This window comes from Delphinus delphis, chromosome 15, assembly GCF_949987515.2.
Source record: "Delphinus delphis chromosome 15, mDelDel1.2, whole genome shotgun sequence".
Lineage (NCBI taxonomy): Eukaryota > Metazoa > Chordata > Mammalia > Artiodactyla > Delphinidae > Delphinus > Delphinus delphis.
This window is the reverse complement of record NC_082697.1, coordinates 12167421-12188950: the sequence shown is the minus strand read 5'-3', so window position 1 is coordinate 12188950 and position 21530 is coordinate 12167421. Positions and strand designations below refer to the sequence as shown.

Genomic DNA, 21530 nt, shown 5'->3' with positions numbered 1-21530 from the left:
CACAACGCTATGAGATTAGAAGTCAGTTACAGGGAAAGAAACGTAAAGAACACAAACACATGGAGGCTAAACAATACGTTACTAAATAACCAAGAGATCACTGAAGAAATCAAAGAGGAAATCAAAAAATGCCTAGAGACAAATGACAACGAAAACATGACGATCCAAAACCTATGGGATGCAGCAAAAGCAATCTTAAGAGGGAAGTTTGTAGCTATACAAGCCTACCTCAAGAAACAAGAAAAATCTCAAACAATCTAACCTTACACCTAAAGGAATTAGAGAAAGAAGAACAAACAAAATCCAAAGTTAGTAGAAGGAAAGAAATCATAAAGATCAGAGCAGAAATAAATAGAAACAAAGAAAACAGTAGCAAAGATCAATAAAACTAAAAGCTGGTTCTTTGGGAAGATAAACAAAATTGATAAACCATTAGCCAGACTCATCAAGAAAAAGAGAGAGAGGACTCAAATCAGTAAAATTAGAAATGAAAAAGGAGAAGTTACAACAGACACTGCAGAAAGACAAAGCATCCTAAGAGACTACTACAAGCAACTCTATGCCAATAAAATGGACAACCTGGAAGAAATGGACAAATTCTTAGAAAGGTATAACCTTCCAAGACTGAACCAGGAAGAAATAGAAAATATGAACAGACCAATCACAAGTAATGAAATTGAAACTGTGATTAGAAGTCTTCCGGCAAACAAAAGTCCAGGACCGGATGGCTTCACAGGTGAATTCTATCAAACATTTAGAGAAGAGCTAACACCCATCCTTCTCAAACTCTGCCAAAAAATTGGCAGAGGAAGGAACACTCCCAAACTCATTCTGTGAGGCAACCATCACCCTGATACCAAAACCAGACAAAGATACTTCAAAAAAAAGAAAATTACAGACCAATATCACTAATGAATATAGATGCAAAAATCCTCAACAAAATACTAGCAAACAGAATCCAACAACACATTAAAAGGATCATACACCATGATCCAGTGGGATTTATCCCAGGGATGCAAGGATTCTTCAATGTACGCAAATCAATCAATGTGATACACCGTATTAACAAATTGAAGAAGAAAAACCGTATGATCATCTCAATAGATTCAGAAAAAGCTTTTGACAAAATTCAACACCCATTTATGATAAAAACTCTCCAGAAAGTAGGCATAGAGGGAACCTACCTCAACATAATAAAGGCCGTATATGACAAACCCACAGCAAACATCATTCTCAATGGTGAAAAACTGGAAGTATTTCCTCTAACATCAGGAGCAAGACAAGGATGTCCACTCTTGCCACTATTATTCAACATAGTTTTGGAAGTCCTAGCCACGGCAATCCGAGAAGAAAAAGAAAGAAAAAGAATACAGATTGGAAAAGTATAAGTAAAACTGTCACTATTTGAGATGATATGATACTATACATAGAGAATCCTAAAGATGCCACCAGAAAACTACTAGAGCTAATCAATGAATTTGGTAAAGTAGCAGGATACAAAATTAATGCACAGAAATCTCTTGCATTCCTCTACACTAATGATGAAAAATCTGAAAGAGAAATTAGGGAAACGCTCCCATTTACCATTGCAACAAAAAGAATAAAACACCTAGGAATAAACCTACCTAGGGAGACAAAAGACCTGTATGAAGAAAACTATAAGACACTGATGAAAGAAATTAAAAATGATACTAACAGATGGAGAGATATACCATGCCCTTGGATTGGAAGAATCAATTTTGTGAAGATGACTATACTACCCAAAGCAATCTAAAGATTCAATGCAATCCCTATCAAGTTACCAATGGCATTTTTTACAGAACTATAACAAAAGATCTTAAAGTTTGTATGGAGACACAAAAGGTCCCAAATCGCCAAAGCAGTCTTGAGGGAGAAAAAGGAAACTGGAGGAAACAGACTCCCTGACTTCAGACTATACTACAAAGCTACAGCAATCAAGACAATATGGTACTGGCACAAAAACAGAAATATAGATCAATGGAACAGGATAGAAAGCCCAGAGATAAACCCACACACCTATGGTCAACTAATCTATGATGCAGGAAGAAAGGATATACAATGGAGAAAAGACAGTCTCTTCAATAAGTGGTGCTGGGAAAACTGGACAGCTACATGTAAAAGAATGAAATTAGAACACTCCTTAGCACCATACACAAAAATAAACTCAAAATGGATTAGAGACCTAAATGTAAGACCGGACACTATAAAACTCTTAGAGGAAAACATAGGAAGAACACTCTTTGACATAAATCACAGCAAGGTCTTTTTTGATCCACCTCCTAGAGTAATGGAAATAAAAAGAAAAGTGAACAAGTTGGACCTAACGAAACTTAAAAGGTTTTGCAAAGCAAAGGAAACTACAAGCAAGACGAAAAGACAGACCTCAGAATGGGAGAAGAGATTTGCAAATGAATTAATGGACAAAGGATTAATCTCCAAAATATATAAACAGCTCATACAGGTCAATATTAAAAAACAAACAACCCAATCCAAAAATGGGCAGAAGACCTAAATAGACATTTCTCCAAAGAAGACATACAGATGGCCAAGAAGCACATGAAAAGCTGCTCAACATCGCTAATTATTAGGAAGTGCAAATCAAAACTACAATGAGGTATCACCTCACACCAGTTAGAATGGGCATCTTCAGAAAATCTGCAAACAACAAATGCCAGAGAGGGTGTGGAGAAAAGGGAACCCTCTTGCACTGTTGGTGGGAATATAAATTGATACACTATGGAGAACAGTATGGAGATTCCTTAAAAAACTAAAAATAGAATTACCATATGATCCAGCAATCCCACTGTTGGGCAATATACCCAGAGAAAACCATAATTCAAAAAGACACATGCACCCCAGTGTTCATTGCAGCACTATTTACAATAGCCAGGTCATGGAAGCAACCTCAATGCCCATTGACAGACGAATGGATAAAGATGTGGTACATATATACAATGGAATATTACTCAGCCATAAAAAGGAATGAAATTGGGTCATTTGTAGAGATGTGGATGGATCTAGAGACTGTCAGACAGAGTGAAGTAAGTCAGAAAGAGAAAAATATCGTATATTAACACATATATGTGGAACCTAGAAAAATGGTACAGATGAACTGGTTTGCAGGGCAGAAATAGAGACACAGATGTAGAGAACAACCGTATGGACACCAAGGGGGTAAAGTGGTGGTGGTGGTGGGATGAATTGGGAGATTGGGATTGACATATATACACTAATATGTATAAAATGGATAACTAATAAGAACCTGCTGTATAAAAAAATAAATAAAATTATAAAATTCAGTTAAAAAAAGAAAGTTTATAACATGAGAAATGCTTAGTCACTTAGTGAAACGAGCAGGTTATAGAATTGGGCAGTCATTGTAATAATTAAGGTTGTGATATAGTATATCTCTCCATATGAAATGCCATAGCATCATATAAAAGAATCTTTTTCTTTATGTTTTTCCCTACATTTTCTAGAACATTTATTGTCATCATTTATTACTTTTAACAGTCAGGCAAAAAATATTTTAATAAATATGTATAGTTCTTGCCAACAAGTTGCCTTTTTTTCCCAGGAGAGAAAACTGTGAATTCATTGGTATTATGTGTTAAAGTCACCTAGGTATGTAGTCAGTCCTCCATTATCTGCAGGTGGCAAATTTTCTTTGTGGACTTTCAGCTAATTTTTAACTTTCTCCTTGCCTTCTCTAAGCAACCTTTCCTATTATCAGTTAGTACAGGTCCAGCAGACAAGCATGAATGTTATCCTAAGCCAGGTGAAATTTGCAAGCCAAGTCTCTCCTAAAACCTCTCTAATGACTTTCAAAGCTAGTATGATAGAAGCATTAGGTTTGTGTTGCTTGCTTCTTGCTATTTGTGAGATAATAGTGTTCACCCCATAATCATATATGTCTGAAAGACATATGTGCTAATCTGTTGTAAATATCCAGGTCATACCGTGTTGAACCTTGCAGCTGCTTCAGAAAATGGACCATTTTTTCTGTCTTCATGTTTTATTTTGCAATAATTAAATTTATTCATCTTAAGTTATGTATGTATGCTCCCATCCAAGTGTATGTTTGCCATCCACAAATATCTCTGCCCAAAAACCTAAGAGGATATGCATTAAGAATTTAGGAATCGTTATCTCTGGGTGGCAAAATTATGAGTATATTAGTCTAAATGTTTGGGGCCAGAAAAATTGACCAACAGTGGCTTAAACCACAAGTCTATGTATTGTTTACTTAACAAGTCAGAAGCAGGCAGTCCCAACTTTGGTTCCATAGCCCAAATTGTAACCAAGGACCCAGGTTCTTTCTGTCCCTTTGTTTGGCCATAAACAGGGTGCTTTTCTTCCTTGAGCTTACTGTTTCATGATTGCTGGACAGAAACTTTAGCTCCAGGCATCATGCCGTGTTCACAGTGGGAGTGATTAAAAGAGGCAGAGCCCACCAACAGAATGGGAACAAGAGGAAAAGGGGCAGAGCCTACCAAGTGTGTTCCTTTTTTTTTTTTTTTTTTTTTGCAGTACGCAGGCCTCTCACTGTCATGGCCTCTCCCGTTGCGGAGCACAGGCTCCAGACGCGCAGGCTCAGTGGCCATGGCTCACATGCCCAGCCGCTCCGCAGCATGTGGGATCTTTCCGGACCAGGGCACGAACCCGGTGGATTCTCAACCAGAGAAGCCCCCAAGTGTATTCCTTTTAAGACAAAAGCAGAACCTTGCTAGAAATCCCTCCCCTCCCATACCCATAGATTTTCTCTTACATCTGATTAGTTAGAACAGGTCATGTAGCTCCCCTAGCTGCAAGGGAGGCTGGGAGATTGAGGTCCTGGCACATAAGACAAGATTGTCATATTGTCTTATATTATTTATGATCAGTTCCCTGAGGTCGGGCATGTTGCTGCCCAGATGAAATCAGACTTATTAAGGAGGTGGGAAGATGACTGCTGGGTAGGCAACTAACTGACATGTTGACTGTCTTACTATTTTTTCTTTTTGTTGTCTCTAATTTTTTTTTAATGAATGTAGATTATGACATGCTTTAAAAAATGTTTTTTTAAGTGCTGCTTCTAAACAATGAGCTGTATTCGTTTATCTTCCCACTGTCCCAAGTACAGATGACATGGGCTACCCCATTCTTTCCTCAGGTCTCCAACCATCCGGGACATGGTGATCCGCTGCATCACCCAGATGGTGAACTCCCAGGCGGCCAACATCCGCTCAGGCTGGAAGAACATCTTTGCCGTGTTCCACCAGGCCGCCTCGGATCACGACGGGAACATCGTGGAGCTGGCCTTCCAGACCACAGGCCACATCGTCAGTAAGTGTATCTGTTCCCTCCTGACTAATGTCCCACATGCAAGTCTAGAAGGGTGATCATTTCTTTCCCATCTGTTTTACTCCCAAGAGGGGCTTGCTTGTTTAGCTACACTGTGATGTGCTAACGTGCTAGGTGGTGTGCTGGGCTCTTGACATGTGCCCAACAACCCTAGGAAGGAAACACAGTCGACGCTCATTATTTGCAGGTTTCACATTTGTGAGTTCACCTACTTGCTAAAATTTATACGTAATCCCAAAACCAACATTCCTGGCCCTTTTGTGGTCATTTGCTGACATGTGCATGCACAGAGCAGCAAAATGCTTGTCACCCAAGGCACACATTCCCAGCTGAGGTTGAACAAGGCCTTCGTGTTTCAGATCTCTTACTGTAAATAAACAGGTAGCCTTTCTGTGGTAAAAACTTACTGCCACGTTTTTGGCATCTTTGTCTTAGTTAAACTTTGCCATTTAAACCAGTCCATAGCCCAGTGCTGAAGTGCTGGCCAGTGTTCCTAAGGGAGACTGTGGTGTACTTTATGGAGAAAAATAACATGTTTTAGGTTAACTCCGTTCAGGCATGAGTTATAGAGCTGTTGGCCATGAGTGTAATGTTAATGAATCAACAAAATATATTAAATAAGTTAAACAGAAACACACGTAAAACAAGGTTGTGTGTTAATAGGTTGATGAAAGTATTGTAACCAGAGCCTCGCAGGAACCTAACCCCCTTTTCCCCTAGGAGATGGTTCAGTATTTGCTAATTCATTGTTCACAGCGACTTTGTAGAACACAAGTACCATGAGTAACAAGAGCTGACTACGGTCATCCCTTCATATCTGTGAGAGACTGGTTCCAGGACACACCTTGGGTACCAAAATCCACAGATGCTCAAGTCCCTAAGATGAAATGGATATAATCTACACACATCCTCCTGTATACTTTAAATCACGTCTAGATTACTCATAAACACAACGTAAGGCTATGTAAATAGTTGCCGGTGCACAGCAAATTCAAGCTTTGCTTTTTGGAACTTGCTGCAGTTTTTTTTCCCCGAATATTTTCGATCTGGGGTTGGTTGAACCCACTGATGTGGATACCATTATTTCCCCCTATTTTACTGAAGAGGAAAACAGGCACAGAAAAGTAAAGTAGGACAACTTGTCTGAGGTCATGCAGCTGGGAGGTGGTGGAAGATTGACACCTGGCAGTCCAGCCTGGAGCTGGTGCAGTGTCCCTCCACTGTGCACTGACCACAGGTCCCCGGTCCTGCCTGTCATCACGTCACAAGATGTTTACTTGTCTTGGTTTTTGTGGAAATTGTAAAGCAGTGGGTCAGCTTTGATTTTTTGAGGTCGTTTAACTTTTTGTATTCTTCTCTTAGGTGGTATTTGTAGGGTTTTGAAAACCTTCAGTTTCTAAATTGCTTGTCACCTTTAGCTCACTGACTTTCTTTATCTCACTTTGTCTTCATAAGGCTCTAGTGAGGTAGCATGAGGTGTGGTCTTAGGGTGGAAACAGCTGGGGAATTAAGGGACATGCTCAGAATCCCAGAACTGGGGCCAGAGCTTTGCTCAGTGCTCAGCTTCTGTCAGGCAGACCCTCTGGGCCAACCCCACACATATCCACGTTTATATCTTATGTGGTTATGCAAGCTCCATCCTAAAACGGACACCTTGGCATCCTGGTGAAACTTGGTTTTCTCTTGGCTGTCCTCTCACTTCCTTAGGACTGCTTCTCAGAAAGGACCTCTTTACAGAGTCCCCCTTCCCTCACCACCAGCCTTTTCTATCTTCTGCCCCCTTACTCAGCACTTACCCCAGCTGAGATGATTTTACATACCTACAGATTTAGGTGATTATTGTCCATCTTGCCCATTGGAGCAAAGGCAGGAAATTTGGTTACCTCTGTGTACCCAGGGCCCACAACCACGCTTTGCATGTAGTCAGCACTCAGCAAATGTTTGTTGAATCAGTGACTGTTTAGGCCTTTACATCATTGCGTGAGCTCAGGAACCAGTGTAGTTTAGCCCAAGCTGTACTCAATGCATTCATTCCTGAATAATTTAATAAGAAACCCTGTCTTCCAGAGACACTGACATGCTTTCCTTAGATTTTCACAAAAGTAATCCTCTCTGATATATGTGTGTGTGTGTTTAATCCCCATTTCTGAATCCTGGGCTTATAAAAAATGTACCTTTGTTTCCCCAGCAACCATTTTCCAGCATCATTTCCCTGCAGCCATCGATTCCTTTCAGGATGCTGTGAAGTGCTTATCAGAGTTTGCCTGCAATGCTGCTTTCCCTGACACTAGCATGGAAGCCATCCGGCTCATCCGCTTCTGTGGGAAATATGTCTCCGAGAGGCCTCGGGTACGGTTTTCCTCTCTTCACTCATTTGGCCTGTGAGGGGGGAAAGGAGTTGTAGGCAAAAACCCCTTGCTCCTGGCAAAGACCTTTCCAGCTACTCTTTTAGAAACGCATGTTTCCCCTAAACTAGGTGTTTATTTCAGAATGCTGCCATCACAGGGGTTATATCTTTTATGTTATTTTGTACGTATGAAGTTATTTTATTCACACTGAACTTTTATATGGTATTCTACAGATTGTTTTAGTAGATGATAATAGTAGTTTAGCTATGAATTTTGGCAAAGCTGAAGAAGCAAGACATTTCTATTTGAAAGAAAACAAACCTCTCTTTTAGGAAATGACATTATACCACTGTGATGTGGTTGAGAAATCACATTTAAAGATGACCTTTTGGGCTTCCCTGGTGGCGCAGTGGTTGAGAGTCCGCCTGCCGATGCAGGGGACATGGGTTCGTGCCCCAGTTCGGGAAGATCCCACATGCCGTGGAGCGGCTAGGCCCATGAGCCAGGGCTACTGAGCCTGCACGTCCGGAGCCTGTGCTCTGAAACGGGAGAGGCCGCAGCAGTGAGAGGCCCGTGTACCACAAAAAAAAAAAAAAAAAACAAGATGACCTTTTGTTTACTTCCGAAAATGTTTAGGGTTTTTCTGTTACATCTCACCTTTCTGAAGAGGCCTGCTTGGGACTTCCCTGGCGGTCCAGTGGTTGACACTTCACCTTCTAGTACAGGGTGTGCAGGTTCAGTCCCTGGTTGGGGAGCTAAGATCCCACATGCCTCGCGGTCAAAAATCCAAAACATAAAACGGAAGCAATATTGTAACAAATTCAATAAAGACTTTAAAAATGGTCCACATCAAAAAAAAAAAAAACCTTTAAAAAATAAAGAGTCCTGTTTGGTTCAGCTGACTGTCTCAAAACACTGAAATTGGGTGGAAATGAACACAACTAAATTGATGGCCTGTATAGATCTCTTCTTAAGCATTCTTTACAGAAGTGTAAACCCCTAAGATGATATGTCTGGTCCCTACAATGGTTCAGTAAGATGTGATGGTAATGAGAGCTGCTGTTGATTTGAGTACTCACTACATGTCAGGCAACATTCTAGGCATTTTGTGTGTGTAGATTTGTTTAATCCCACATCAGACCTACGAGATGAGTAATTATATCCCTGTTGTACAGGGGAGTTAACCAAAGCAGAGAGAGAAATTGCCTAATGTTAAATAACCAGGGTAGGTTAAAGAAATTCCATTACCACAGACAATACTACTTCAAGAGTGGTTAAGGAACAGAGGGCTCAAGATCCCAGAGATAGGGCAGAAAGTAGGGCTTCCTACTCAGACTGTGGAAAGATTGCCAGCTGCCAGCTGCATGACCTTGGGCGGCTTACTTAATCTCTTAGTGCCTCAGTTAACTCATCTGTATAATGGGACCATTATTTCTACCTGCTTCATGGAATTGTTATGAGAATTGTTAATCCATGTAATGCACCGTCACAGTTCCTGACCCACAGCAAGCATTTAGTAAATAGTAGCTGCTGCCGCTATTATTTTAAGTAATACGTGTTACACTAACATCCCAGAAAGACCTAAGATATGAATCATCCTGGACATTTTGCTATCACCATTTGACCTTTATTGCTTTTCTTAATGTACCACCTCCTGCCCCCAGGACTCTTGTGGTCAGTCCCACTCAACTTATTCTAAAGCCCACTAAATTCCAAAGATTCATAGGGGAAAACTGCTCATGTGCCCTTGGAACAGGCTTGTCTCTGTCTCCTCAGGATTTCCCATCAGACCCTTGCTGAATGGGTATTTTCAGGAGAGGAAAATGTGCAGGGCTTTAATCTTCATGTAGTTCTGTTTCAGTTCTTCCCTTTCACTTGCTTAGTCTGTCTCTGAGAGGTGATTCTCACTGTAGGTGCTGCAAGAATACACAAGCGACGACATGAATGTGGCTACTGGCGACAGAGTCTGGGTCCGAGGCTGGTTCCCCATCCTCTTCGAGCTCTCCTGCATCATTAACAGATGCAAGCTAGATGTACGGACAAGGTAACCGTGACCTAGGGTGGTGCCCCTTCCTTCCGTCACTGAATGAGCCTCCAGCCCCTGCTCCCCCGGCCCCAGGCTCTCCCACTGTCTTCTCTGCTGTCCTCTTCCCCCACCCGTTCCCTCTTCCATGCTGGCTTTCTTTCCTCCAGAGGGCTCACGGTCATGTTCGAGATCATGAAGAGCTATGGCCATACCTTTGAAAAGCACTGGTGGCAGGACCTGTTCAGAATCGTGTTCAGGATTTTTGACAATATGAAACTCCCCGAGCAGCAGTCGGAGGTGGGTGATGACTAAAGCGCTGCCCTGGGGAGATGGGAGAAGAGCCCCTCCAGCCTTTGTCTGCGTCTGGTGTTGCTTCATCATCCACAGCACACGGAAGTCTTAAATACTGAGCCATTTCGGGTCTGTTTTGAAAATGGAAACATCCTTCCTGGCCTTCTTCTACCAGTATTGAGTAGTGCTAAGAAACTCTCCGCATCCGGGGAAGAGTGAGGGGAAATAAGTCACCACTGTCTGCCTACTTGGCCCTCAGGCATTGGACACGCAGACACCCCACTGGTCCTCTTACTTATTTTATTTGCTTCATATCAACTTCTGAACAGTTGGTAAAATGTGGAACATCTCTTGTCCCTTTAAAAATCCATTAAAAGGATTTTTAGTGAGGTTACAGCTGGAGATAATGTTGGCAAATATTAGGCCTTTTTTTAAAAGAATGTTTGATACATCTAGGAGTCTTTGTCTAGGGACAAGGGGGTTAGGAAAGGATGTTCTATCCCAAGATTTTTAGATGGGAATGCAACATTTTTACCTTCTTTTAGGAACAATGTTTCCTCCCTCCCCCTGGTATAAAAGTACCATATGCTTAATAAAGAATATTAGGAATATACAGAAAATTCATAATTTTACCATTCCGAAATTAGACTTAATGCTGTGGCAAACTTCCCTCAGTCTTCTACATGGTTCAGATGTGGTTGAGGTTATAGTATACATACAGTTTTCTAATCTTACTTTAAAGTAAAGTTTTCTTCCTTATAAAACAGGAAAACAAAGAAAAAAATTTAAACACCCACAGTTTCAGTCTTCCACTGGTAACCACTGTTACCCCGTCAGATAGTTCTTGTGTGTTTGTATATCTCATACCTTTTTTCTTTTGACAAAAATGGAATCCCACCTCACATACTTTTTAACTTAATACATAAGTATTTTTTCCACAGCTGTAACTTTTCTTCTACCATGTTTTTAAGGACTGCAAAACATTCCTAGTTGTGGATGTTCCATAGTCCATGGAAAATTCTTTGCCGTTTTTCCGTCTTTAAATGGCACTAAAATGAATATTTTTTTCCACCTACATTTGTATTTATTTCTTTATTTGTTTAGGGCAAGTGGCTGACTGTCAGGTTTGGGGCATGCATGTTACTGAGGCTTTTGATACATACTTCTGAGTTGACCAAATACATATGTAGTCGTTTACACTGCTGTCAGCAATGCAGGAGAGTTCGTGTTACTCCACACCCACTCCAGCTCTTCATATTTTAGTTTATTTAATCATCAGTATGATAGACCAAGAGTAAAACATTTAAAAGTTTTTTAACTGCTAGCGAGGTTCTGTTTTCCTTCACGTCACTGATCGTTACATTTCTTCTTTCACAAATTGCCTTTTCATATCCTTAGCCCATCTGTTGACTTATTCTCTTTTTTTCCTATTGATTTATGAATTTTTAGTATAAAAATAATATAGCATATCCTTACATAAATTGCAGATGATTTTGCCCACTTGGTTTTCTTTTTTGTTTTGGAAAATTTTGGCTTTTAAGTAACCCAATCTATTAGTTTTTTACTTTATAGTGTCCACTTTAGAAATCATGCTTAGCAACGTTTCCCTTTTCCTTAATTTATAAATATCTCTATATATTTCCTTTGGTAATTTCATGACATTTTTATTTTTTTTATTTTCAGTTTTCTGAGATATAATTGGCATAAAGCACTGTATAAGTTTGAGGGGTACAGCAAAATGACTCAATTTACATGTATTGTGAAATGATTACCACAGTCAGTTGAGTTAACATCCATTATCCCATGTAGATAGAAAGGAAAAGAGAAAAAAACTTTTCTTTTTCCTTGTGATAAGAACGTTTAGGATCTACTCTCCTAGCAACTCTCAGGTATACCAACACTCAGGCAGTGTTAACTATAGTCATCATGTTATACATTACATCCCCGGGGCTTATTTATCTTATTACTGGAAGTTGGACCTTTTAACCGCCTTCATCCAGTTCCCCTATCCCCATCCCGAACCACAAATCTGATCTTTTTTTCTGAGTTTGGTTTTGGGTGTTTTTTGTTTTTTGTTCTTTGGGTTTTGGGGGTTATTTTTAGATTCCACATATAAGTGAGATCATACAGTCTTTGTCTTTGACTTATTTCACTTAGTGTAATGCCCTCAAGTTCCATCCATGTTATTGCAAATGGCAGGACTTTCTTTTTTATGGCTGAATAGTATTCCATTATGTGTATATATATCACATTTTCTATGTCCGTTCATCTGTCGATGGACACTTAGGTTGTTGCCATGTCTCAGCTATTGTAAATAATGATGCTGTGAACAGGGGGTTGCATATATTTCTTCAACATAGTGTTTTTGTTTCCTTTAGGCATATACCCAGAAGTAGAATTTGCTGGATCATACGGTAGTTCTATTTTTAATTTTTTGAGGGACCTCCATATTGTTTTCCACAGTGGCTGCACCAATTTACATTCCCACCAACAGTGCACAAGGGTTCCCTTTTCTCCACATTCTCCCCAGCATTTGTTATCTCTTGTCTTTTTGATGATGACCATTCTAATAGGCATGAGGTGATATCTCACTGTGGTTTTGATTTGCATTTCTCTGATAATTAGTGATTTTGAGCACCTTGTCTGTTGGCCATTTGTATGTCTTCTTTGGAAAAATGCCTATCTAACATCATTTTTAGTATTTAAATTTTTGGTGTAAGGTGTGAATATTTAGCATAATAAAAATTTTTTGGAAGTATCACTGAATGACTTAATATTCTGTCATACGGATGTACTCAATTTAATTGCCACATTACCGAGCATTAGTTTATGTCTGTGTTTACAGTATATAAATACCAGTGTTGGTAAACATCTTTATTCATAAACCTTCAGCCACAGATCTTTGATTATTTCTTCAGGGTCCATTACTGGAAGTAATGTTATCGCATCAGTGGATGTGAACATTTTAAGACAGTTGCTACCTAGTGCTGAATTGCTTTTCAGAACATTTTGCCAATGATATGTGAGAATGCCCATCTCACCGCAGGGAGAGTGGCTTTTAAACATTATCTTTTAATTGTTTTTCCAGAAATCTGAGTGGATGACAACAACTTGCAATCATGCACTTTATGCGATTTGTGACGTATTTACCCAGTTCTATGAAGCTTTGAATGAAGTTCTTCTCTCTGATGTATTTGCACAGTTGCAGTGGTGTGTAAAACAAGGTACTCTTTATGTGGTTAGGCATCATTTTTCTTGACGTAGTCCTTAACGAGAGATTAATTTTTTCAGTATATAAAAGCATGGATATAATGCCAAGGAGTACAATGTATAATTTAATTGGTGAAAATGTGTATTTTTAAAATTTAATTAGAAAATAAAAACAGTCTCTCCACCAAGTCAGTTTATAAAGCATTTCTTTTAAGGTGGGATATAGTAAATTTTAAATCTCAGAAGATGTACCTTTGTATATTACTATTCTTTCTACTTTTGTGTATGTTTGAACTTTTCTAAAATAAAATGTTTTTTAAATGTACTGTGAGAATCAAGATCAACAGCTTCATCAATGGACGTTTTTGGTTTTGAGTACTTACGTGTTTATTTTAGTATGTATTACGAAAAATACCCGCGTAGCACATTAGACCTGGATCCCATAGATAAATGTGGCTTAGGACAAGGCGTAATTTAGCTAAGTTTTTCCAAGAGTACTCAGTTTTCAAGTAACTGATAAAATAGTTAATAAACAGCAAAAATTGGAAATGTAATGTTTGAGTGACTGAGTTTTCAGAAACACTGGTCTAATATTTTCTGTCTTACTTTACCATTTCTCGAACAAGGAGCCAGTTAGTTAAGTAGCAAAATGTTGACCTTCTTCCATCCCTAGCAATATAGCATGATAAATAATTCTGCCTCTTTATAGCCTACTTAAAATTTTACCGTCCGTACCAATGCTTCATTAATTAGAAGCCAACCAGCCCAAACAGTTGCATTGTCTCTACTTCACGATAGGACGTATCAGCAATCAGGTTGGAATCAAAACAGCATTTGAAGTTTAATGATAGATGTTTTGTTTTGCAGATAATGAGCAATTGGCTCGATCAGGTACAAATTGCTTAGAAAACTTAGTAATATCCAATGGAGAGAAATTCAGTTCTGACGTCTGGGACAAAACATGCAATTGTATGTTGGATATTTTCAAAACAACCATCCCACATGTGTAAGTGTTAATGTGATTACTACTGTTTATTTCTACTTTCAGTGGTTATTTTAAAGCTCCGGGTTGCCCTTCATATTGATTGATTTCCTTCTCTTGCATTCTCTTTAGTTTGCTGACATGGAGACCTGTAGGAATGGAGGAAGATCCATCAGAAAAACATTTGGTAGGATTTTTTTTTCAGTTGTCTTTTCTCTGATCACATATTATAGTAAAAAATTAAGCAGCCCAAAGGTTTGTGCTTTTCTGATGGGAAGTGAGTAGAAAAGGTTATAAGAGCTAAACACTATGTATGTTCGTTAAAATATTTTTTAGAAAGTACAGAAAAGTATTAAGGAAATAAGTCACTTCACTCAATAAAAACCACAAAACACTTCTAGTTTTCTTATTTATGTGACTGAGCACACACAACCCACATGCTTGCAATTTGGGCTCACTTTGTACATAATGTGTTACTTAACACCACTGTGGGCATTTTTCCATGTTCCTTTTTTTGGGGGGCCCTCTGCGTGGCATGTGGGAACTTAGTTCCCTGACCAGGGTTTGAACCCACGCCCACTGCATTGGAAGTGTGGCATCTTTACCACTGGACCCCCAGAGAAGTCCCTCCATATTCTTAAATATTCTCTGAGAACAGCTTCTTCAGTGGCTGCACATTATTGTAATTTATTTAACGAATTTTCCCTTGTTGGACACTCTCGTCAGTTCTGGTGTTTCACTGTTACAAAGATTGCTTTGGTGTCATTATCCTTATTTATTGCCCTCCTACGTAAGGAGCACTTTCCTCTCCACCAATGAAATAGTAGTTTTTATTTTTTGTGTAAGGCCCCATAAAAGAGTTCTAATTCAAGTGTCACTTTAAAATACTTTGGTTTACAAGGGGGTTTGTCTAATTAGCTTCTATTTCCAAGTACCTATAAAGCCATTAGATTTTAAAAGGCATTTGGGATATAGCAACTTAAAAATGAAGCACATTATATAAACATTCTCTGTTTTTTAACTTTCTACTGTCAACTTAAAAAAAAAAAAAGCCTATCTACCCTGCTCGTTTATTTTTGAACTTGAGCTTATTAAAAATTTGTCACACTCATCATGAACTCATAGTACGTAGGGAAATGCCGTCTAAGTTGGAATCAGAAAGTGTGAAATTTTAATGGGAGGGAGAAGTAAGTGAAATTTGTAATCTTTCCTGTGCAGCCTCTGAGAAGTGCTACTTCTATACTTCAAGCTGAGCAAGACACAGATTCAAGTTGGGCCAGCAGTGTTAAAACAGGCTCATCTCTGCCCAGGTACTGAATTGTGGACCGAGAAATGAACGTTGTGTTTCTCTCCGGTTTACTTCTAGGATGTGGATCTGGACCGCCAGTCTTTAAGCAGCATAGATAAAAATGCCTCTGAGAGAGGCCAGAGCCAACTCTCTAACCCGACCGATGACAGCTGGAAAGCTAGACCGTATGCAAGTAAGGCCACTTTCTTTATTGTTTTTGTATTTATTTATTTATTTATTTTAAATAGGTAACATGTTTACATGATTCAAATATTCAGAAGGTGCAGAACGGTAAACAGGATATAAGCCTTTCTTCACCCCTGGGCCTCAGTCTGCCCTTCCCTCATGGCAGCCAGTGTCACCAGTTTCTTATATACCTTTCTAGAGACGTTTTGCTCATATGCAAGCAGATGCATATTCACATACACAAGCATACAATATGTATCTACGCTTATATATGAATTCTCCACTCCTTTTTATACAAATTATAGAATACTGTGCATTATTCTTTTTTCACTTAATATAGCTTATAGGTCATTCAAAATCAGTACCTAAAGTGCTTTCACGCTCTTTTGTACTATTGTGTACATTGCCCCAGGTTGTAGATGTGCTATTATTTGCTTAATTCGGTTCCTACCTGGACGTTTCTGTTATTCCCAGTCTTTTCTGTTATAAACAGTACTGCATTGAATCACCTAATACATGTGTTATTTGTGAGTTTATCTGTATGGTAAATTCCCAGAAAAAAGGATTGCTAGGTTAAAAGAGAAAGTGCATTTGCTATTTTGATAGATAATTCCACACTGCTGCCTATTAAGGTTGTACTTATTTACGTGATCTCTGGGGATACGTAGGTGATATTTGGTATCTTTTGAGTAGTTTTAATTTGCAGTTTTCTAATTATGAGTGAAATTGAGCAGTTTTGCATGTGTTTAAGAACAATTTCTATGAGCTATGTATTCATAATCTTTGTTCATTTTGTATTGATTGTTGTCTTTTTATTGGTTTGGGTCGGGGGGGCTCTTTATGTCTTAGATATCCCTTTTCTGGATATGAGTTTCAAATTACTTTTACTAATTTCTCTCTTAATGTTGCTTATGGTGTGTTTCCCTGTCTGTCATTTAAACAAATAGGTTTCAGAGTTGCTCTCAGCCAGGCACAGCACTGTGTGTCCCATGTGTGTGCTCTCATGTGATCCTTTTGCTTGCCCTTTGAGGCGGTACTGTTTTACATTTGAGTGAACTGGGCCTTAGATGACATGACTTGCCAATATGTAGTAGAGTTGGGATTCAGACCCTTTTGGCTGACTGAGAAATTGGAACTTCTCAGGTATTAGTCTGCTCTTCTTAAAGTTGTGGTTCCCATTATTTTTCTTCATAGCAGTTTCAGCCTCTTCTCAACATGCCAGTTTGTAGGTGTTCACACTGACATCAAACTTCTGAAGCAGCACATTAGACAAAGCCCCGTGTGGTCACTGTTATCTTTTGAAGGCACAAAAAATATGGAATCCATTCAGGAGGTGCCATGTTGGAGACTGACGGGCTGCTCCTCTGTGTCTGCAGCATAGCCAGTGTCTCTCCAGTGTCCAGGGAGAGAAGCTGTTTCCTCATCAGCCCCAGATAAAGGGGTTGGCTTGTGTGGGAGGGGCAAGTGGACATTTCTTTAAATGGAACCACTGAGTGCAGCAAGATGTTTATGCTCTAAGAGATGCCTGGGGCTTGAGACCCCTGCCATTCCTCCAAGGAACAGTGCTTTGTTTCTCCCAGGCTCCCATCTCAGCCTCCCATCTCAGCCTCCCTTCTGGGCATGAGCTCAGTGAATAGAGCAGCAGGCAGAATCTCTTACACCACTTGTGTTGGTTTTTTTCTTTTTCTTTTTGGTCCAAGATGGTGTCATTGAATTGACATATGTTAAATGTAAATCTGTTGCAATTCCACTCTATACTTTTTCAATTAAAACTAATTCTGGGGACTTCCTGGTGGTCCAATGGTTAAGACTCTAACTGTCCACTGCAGGGGCCCTGGGTTCAGCCCCTGGTCGGGGAACTAAGATCCCACATGCCCTACGGTGTGGCCAAAAAAAAAAAAAACTAATTCTGCATGGAGAATTTTTTTTTTTTTTTTTTTTTTTTTGCGATAAGCAGGCCTCTCCCGTTGCAGAGCACAGGCTCTGGACGCACAGACTCAGCGGCCATGGCTCACGGGCCCAGCCGCTCCGCGGCATGTGGGATCCTCCCAGACCGGGGCACGAACCCATGTTCCCTGCACTGGCAAGCGGACTCCCAACCACTGCGCCACCAGGGAAGCCCCTGCATGGAGAATTTTTATATGCATATATATAATTTCACAGTCGCTTTCAAAAGCTTGAAGATGACCCAACTCCTTGTTTTTATTTAATGTTTATTTAATATTTTCAACATTCTGATTCTTTAACAAGTTGAAAAGGAAGCTCTACTTTTACTGTAGTCAAATCAGCCAACTTTGTAAGTGCCAGACATGGGCTGTCCCTGAGCCCAGGGATTGAGAAGATGAGACATTAGTCAGAGTCTAATCAGTAGGCAGAAACCACACTGATAATTTGAACAGGGAAAATTCTACATAAAGAATTGTTTAAAAAAAATGAAAATAAAAAAATAAATTTAAAAAAATTAAAAAAAAAAAAAAGAATTGGTAACTAGTCAAAGAGGGCTAACCACTGAAAGAAGTAGGAGAAGACTGAGGGATATGGAAGCAGAAAATGTGGGAAGCAGCTACTACTTCCAGGGCAGACAGAAAGTGATCCAGGAACTAAGAGCTTAAATAAGCCACACCCTCCTCCCCCTCCCCCCCACCCCACCCCTCAAGACTGAGATTCAGCCCTTTGGAGAGTCGGCTCCCGGCTACCACAGGAACCTGTAGCCTCCTGTGGATAGAACACAGTCCAGAGCTGGTCTGTAGGAGTGACCCTTCAGGCAGCAGAAAAACGTGCCAGAAGACATGGGACCTGCATCGCTGACTCCCTCCCCGTCTTCAGGTCTTTGCTCAGGGAGCTCATTTTCAGGGAGAACCTTTCCTGACCAGCTTGTTTAAACTTGCATCCCCACCTTGACACCATCCCTACCATATCCCCATCCCTGCCTGATGTCCTCATTGTTTAACATACTACATCTTAACTTAAGTAGGTTGTTAACTGTCTGTCTCTGCCACGGGAGCAGGGATTTTTGTCCAGCTTATTCACTGTTTATGCCACAGCATCAAGAACCATGCCTGGCACATAGTCAGAGCTCAGTGAATTCAGTACTGGCTGAATCATTATTAGGGTTAATCTTTATCATCTAATATAGATCAGAAACTGTTTGCCAGCCTCCTCATCAAGTGCGTGGTCCAGTTGGAATTGATACAGACCATTGACAACATCGTGTTCTACCCTGCAACGAGCAAAAAGGAAGATGCAGAGCACATGGTTGCTGCCCAGGTGAGAGTGGCCTGAAGAAGGGCATCTGACGGGAGGTTGTTCAGATGCAGTGGTGTGCTGGAGCCTGGTGATACTGGCTTGCAAGAGCCCAGCATGCTCATTCCTCCCAGGCCCACATTCAGTGACAGGGTACTAGTAACTTAAAATTGGCCACGATGGGAGTATTTACACCACTGAAATCACCGAACGCTAAAAATCAGGCATTTTCTCCCCCCACCCTCACCGAGAGCCAGTTTACCAGCATACTACTACTCAGACTGCACCCCCCACCTTGGTGCTTCAAAAAAAATGTGTTATTAATCACAGGGACTATTCCTTATAATTGATACACAGTTTAACCATGAATCACTGGGAGGGAAAATATGTGGATAAAGGTACCAATTTTTCCTTCAGGAAGTGCACTTTTTTGTTTTCTATGTGCAACCTTTTATATATACGGTTTGCTTGGAAACAGAATTTGGTGTCCAAAAGTTGGACAGTAACCTTACACCATGGGTTGCAAACTTAAGTGCTTCAGGGGCTGGGAGATGCTGTGAGTGCGGGTGGCAGGCTGGGTGGAACAATGGGAACCACCGAGCTTGAGGCCCGCCAGAGCCCAGCCACCTCCAGCTCCAGGGGCAAGTTGCTGTCAGGTAGGTCAAGCTGGGATGGTCTTCCAGTTTTTCAAGAGGAGTCAGAAATCAAGATTTTTCTCATATAGGGCATCTCTTGTTTATTAAATACTATAATTATTGATCAACAAAAATACATCTGTTGGCCAGATCCAGCACAAAGGCTGTCCTTATTTGGTTTTTGGTTTTATTTTTTAAGTATACAACTCAGTGGCTTTAGTATATTCACAGAGTTGTGCAAATATCCCCACTGTCTAATTCCAGAATATTTTTTTAACATCTTTATTAGAGTATAATTGCTTTACATTGTTGTGTCAGTTGCTGCTGTATAACAAAATGAATCAGCTGTACGTATACACATATACGTATATCCCCATATCCCCTCCCTCTTGCGTCTCCCTCCCACCCTCCTATCCCACCCCTCTAGGTGGTCAGAAAGCACTGAGCTGATTTTCCTTTGCTATGCGGCTGATTCCCACTAGCTATCTATTTTACATTTGGTAGTGTAGATATGTCCATGCCACTCTCTCACTTCGTCTCAGCTTACCCTTCCCCCTCCCCATGTCCTCAAGTCCATTCTCTATGTCTGCACCAGAATATTTTTACCACTGCAAAAGGGAATGCCCTAAACATCAGTGTCACTCCCTACTCCCTCCTTGCCCCAGCCCTAGCAACCATTAATCTATTTTCTGTCTCTATGGATTTGTCTGATTCCAGATATTTCATATTACTGGAATCATATAATATGTGAGCTTTTGTGCCTGGCCTCTTAGCATAATGTTTTCCAGGTTCATCCGTATTGTGGCATGTATCAGTACTTCATTTTTATATATGGCTGAATAATATTCCATTGTATGGCTGTACCACATTTTGTCTATCCATTCATCAGTTGATGGACATTTAGGTTGTGTCCATTGTCTGGCTATTATGAATAACGCTGCAGTGAACATTTTTATACAAATTTTAATGTGCACATAAGTTTTTAATTCTCTTGAGTATATACCTAAGAGTGGAATTGCTGGGTCATATGGTAACTCAGTGTTTACCTTTTTTGAGGAATTGCCAGACTGTTTTCCAGAGCAGCTAGACTATTTTACGTTCCCATCAGCAATGTATGAAGGTTCCAATTTCTTCACATCCTCACCAGTGGTTGTTATTGTCTTTTTTTTTAAATTATTATAACCATCCCAGTGTGTGTGAAGTAATATCTCTTTGTGGTTTTGATTTCCGTTTTCTAATGACTAATGATGTAGAGCATCTTTTGTGCTTGTTGGCCATTTGTATATCTTTGGAGAAATGTCTATTCAAATCCTTTGCCCAGTTTTAAGTTGGGTTCTTTCTATCTTTCTATCATTGAATTGTAAGAGTTTTTTATTTTTTGTGGTACGCGGGCCTCTCACTCCCGTGGCCTCTCCCACCGCGGAGCACAGGCTCCGGACGCGCAGGCTCAGCGGCCATGGCTCATGGGCCCAGCCGCTCCGCAGCATGTGGGATCCTCCCAGACCGGGGCACGAACCTGTGTCCCCTGCATCGGCAGGCGGACTCTCAACCACTGCGCCACCAGGGAAGCCCAAGAGTTTTTATATATTCTAGTTATTAGTCTCTTATCAGATAGATGTATGATTTGACCTATTTTCTCCCATTTTGTACATTGTCTTTTCAATTTCTTGATGGTGTCCTTTGAAGCACAAAAGTTTTTAATTTTGATAAAGTCCAAGTTACTATTTTTTCTTTAGTTACTTGTACTTTTAAAGTTATTTCTAAGAAAGCATTGCCTAATTCAAGGTCACAAAGATTTAGACCTACATTTTCTTTTAAGAGTTTCATAATTTTAGCTCTTATTATTTAGATCTTTGATCCATTTTTGAGTTTGTTTATGTATATGATGGGAGATAGGGGGTCTCCCTTCATTCTTTTGCATGTAGATGTTTAATTATCCCAGCACCATTTGATGTAA

General features: G+C 40.0%; 1 protein-coding gene across 1 annotated transcript in view; it reads left to right on the top strand.

Moving 5' to 3' along the window:
* Nucleotides 1-21530, top strand: part of ARFGEF2 (ARF guanine nucleotide exchange factor 2) — a 99402-nt gene that overhangs the window by 68480 nt on the left and 9392 nt on the right. Inside the window, exons 27-35 of the mRNA XM_060033449.1 lie at nt 5174-5346; nt 7553-7713; nt 9626-9756; nt 9906-10035; nt 13118-13253; nt 14107-14245; nt 14354-14408; nt 15588-15702; nt 18832-18962. Of these exons, the coding sequence (XP_059889432.1) occupies nt 5174-5346; nt 7553-7713; nt 9626-9756; nt 9906-10035; nt 13118-13253; nt 14107-14245; nt 14354-14408; nt 15588-15702; nt 18832-18962 (1171 nt within the window). The remainder of the gene's footprint in view (nt 1-5173; nt 5347-7552; nt 7714-9625; nt 9757-9905; nt 10036-13117; nt 13254-14106; nt 14246-14353; nt 14409-15587; nt 15703-18831; nt 18963-21530) is intronic.